General features: G+C 43.9%; 1 protein-coding gene across 5 annotated transcripts in view; it reads right to left on the reverse strand.

Moving 5' to 3' along the window:
- The window catches only part of garnl3 (GTPase activating Rap/RanGAP domain like 3), a 443,932-nt gene that overhangs the window by 19,336 nt on the left and 421,423 nt on the right, over positions 1 to 3,173 (reverse strand). For all 5 annotated transcript variants that reach the window (XM_043720251.1, XM_043720250.1, XM_043720254.1 and 2 more), the window contains one exon: positions 2,740 to 2,949. In XM_043720251.1, coding sequence (XP_043576186.1) covers positions 2,740 to 2,949 — 210 coding nt within the window. The remainder of the gene's footprint in view (positions 1 to 2,739; positions 2,950 to 3,173) is intronic.

Consider the following 3,173-nt stretch of genomic DNA (forward strand, 5'->3'; position numbering starts at 1 on the left):
GCCCTCCACCTCCTCCATGATTTTCGCTCTTCCCCGGTCCCCAACGTTATCTTCACCATGGACATCCAGTCCCTGTACACCTCCATCCCCCATCACGAAGGACTCAAAGCCCTCCGCTTCTTCCTTTCCCACCGTACCGACCAGTACCCTTCCACCCTCCTTCGACTCAAGGAGGAACAGCAATGCTGCAGAACAAAGCTGCCTTATGAAGCCCAGAGAAGAGGCAAAGCTGGGGAGCAAGGCCTGGGAGACAGCTGAAACCTGGGGCAAAGGCAAGGCTCGGGAGAGTTAAGGGCATGGTCTGTGAGTAAAACAGAAAATCTGGGTTTGGGAGGCGGCTGGAGAAGAGATCTTCTGAGAATGCAATCCACAAAGAAAACATTTGGAACCAACAACAGTGTGAAGATTCCTGAAGAAGGGCTCATGCCTGAAACATGTCGATTCTCCTGCTCCCTGGATGCTGCCTGACCTGCTGCACTTTTCCAGCAACACATTTTCAGCTCTGATCTCCAGCATCTGCAGTCCTCACTTTCTCCCAATGTTAAATGGATAGTTTGCAATTCATTGATTAATGACCTTAAAGTGAAATAACTTTGAGCAGAGTGACTTTAAGTGAGGACATACTGCACAGACACTGAATCATCCACGAAACTCAACTGAGTGCCAATACCCTTTTTTGGGCTCAAAATTGCATTCGCTTTGAGACCAATCTTTATTTTCTCAAGATCTGTTTAAATGTGAGTCATTAAATGTTAAATTGTCTATGAATCGGAACAAATAGGTGACTGTACTGTTTTTAAAAATTAAAACAGAATTCCTTGATCTATTTAAGAACAGTGATTGCATGCAGTTTGGTGAATACAGTTGAAAATCATTCAATTGTTGGTACTGAGCAACACACAATTTTTTTATCACTCTCGCTCCCACCTGTGATTTTAAAATCTCAAAAATATGTTGTAAGAACAATACAGAACCATTTGCTCCTAACTGTACTGTAGTCATTCTCATAGCAAATTAAAACAATTTAAAATAATCTAAACTGTGCCTTTGGGTTGCTTAATTTTCAGAGTTTAGTTGGATGCAGACCAGTTACTGAAAGTGGAAACTGTGCAATGGTAAATACATTGATTAGCGACTGATTTTGAATGAATTTCATAGGCACAGCAACTGAGCTGAAACTCCAGCTGAGAGACCATGTGGAGGGCCAATTAAACTCATCTGTTCCTCCGAAAGGTACACACTGAAGAAATAAGATTTGGGTCAGTCCAACTATTTTCATTAGTTTTAGGCTTCAGTTACTTCCTCTAAAATATAAAGCCCTCTATCTTGAGAAATAATCTGCTTATTTGAAAATCACAGTTAAGGTCTGCTGAATTAATTCTTCCTTTGCAGCATATTACAGTTTATAGTTATTTTAATCAATTTGTACAGCTAACCACGGAGAGAAAAGAAGGAATTGTAGGGTACGCTATTTGATCTCTCTGATGTCTGCTTTGCTAAGACTATGGCTAATTTCTAACCTACTCTTTAAAGGGCTGCACTGTGGCCAAACTTGGCTTAAAAAAAACACTTCCCCAGCAATCAATGCTGTTTATCATAGAATCGGTACAGTGTGGAAATAGGCCATGCGGCCCATCGAGTTCACACTGACCCTCCGAAGAGCATCTTACCCCTACCCTATATTCCCTATGGCTGCTCCTCCTAATTTACTGGACGCTATGGGCAATTTAGCATCTTTAGATTGTGAAAGAAAACCAGAGCACCTGGAGGAAACCCATGCAGACACGGGGAGAATGCGCAAACCCCACACAGACAATTACCTGAGAGTGGAATCGAACTCAGGCCCCTGACGCTGTGGGGCAGCAGAGCTAACCACTGAGCCACCATACCACCCTTTTTAAAAGGAGGAATCCTGGTTGGTCCTTTGGTTAACCAAGACTGAAGCAAAGGGATAGGGGAGAGAGCTGGGAGAGGGGAGGAAAAAAAGGGGACGTCAAAATAGAGACAGAAAGAGGAGGGACAGTGATGAGAAACAGGAGAGAAGAAAGAGTGTATTCAAAATAGAGAGACATGGAGGAAAGATAGCCAGAAAGAAGAGAGAGGTCAAGTTAGAGAGAGAGATTAGAAGATGATGAAGAGGGGGGAAGCACACCCAAACAGAGAGTGCAAGAGGAAGAGAAAGTCAAAGGCAAAGAGAAGATGGAGAAATGAGAGGGAATAGAGAGATAGGAGAGGGAAGAAGGGAAAGGAAAGGTGATTGAGAAGAGAAAGTGACAGAGAAAGTGATAAAGAGAGTGAGTGAGAGATTCATAAGCAGAAAGAGATGAGAAAGAGGAAGAACATGTGATTTAAAAGCTATATATCAATTGCAAGGACACCAGCAGGGTGTTTGTTTCAATTGAGTACAATTGAAGTGAAAACTAAAATGGCTAACCTCCAGCCCCTGCTAAAACACCAGTCCGAGGGTCTGCTCAGACAAACCATGTGAAGTAACCAATAAGTTACAGTGTTCTGTTCTGTTGCGTTTCAAATCTGCACCCTGACCTTATCAGAAATCTGATTTTGAACAGCACTGCATCTTCTTTATAATTCCTCAATTTAACAGCTGCTCCAAAATCTGGGGGAGGTGCCAGGTACGGATAAGACAAGTTGGGTAATTCAATGTGTCAAATCCGACTTGTCAAGTGGCTTTGAGCACCACAGGGGAGCTACAGTTTGTCATTCAGGAACAACCCTTACCCAACAACTCTTTGCGTGTTCTGCATGCAATCTCTTTGATCTCCATGCGAGAAAGTGAAAGTGAGTGAGCTACAGGCATTGCTGCGATTCCACTAGATGTCGGCGTGGTAACGACCTTGGCAACCAGAGGTGACTTCAGAGGCCGCTCAATGCTTCTTCCAACGAGGTTACTGAGAGGAATCTTGTAAATGTGTTTCCACTGAATTTCACCTTAAAATAAAACACAATAGTGTTAACATTTCAACTCCCCCTCCCACTCTGCCGAGGACATGGAGGTCCTGGGCCTCCTTCACCGCCACTCCCTCACCACCAGACGCCTGGAGGAAGAACGCCTCATCTTCCGCCTCGGAATACTTCAATCCCAGGGCATCAATGTGGACTTCAACAGCTTCCTCATTTCCCCTTCCCCCACCTCACCCTAGTTCCAAACTTCC

The sequence above is a fragment of the Chiloscyllium plagiosum genome, chromosome 30 (genome assembly GCF_004010195.1).
Source record: "Chiloscyllium plagiosum isolate BGI_BamShark_2017 chromosome 30, ASM401019v2, whole genome shotgun sequence".
Taxonomy (NCBI): Eukaryota; Metazoa; Chordata; class Chondrichthyes; order Orectolobiformes; family Hemiscylliidae; genus Chiloscyllium; species Chiloscyllium plagiosum.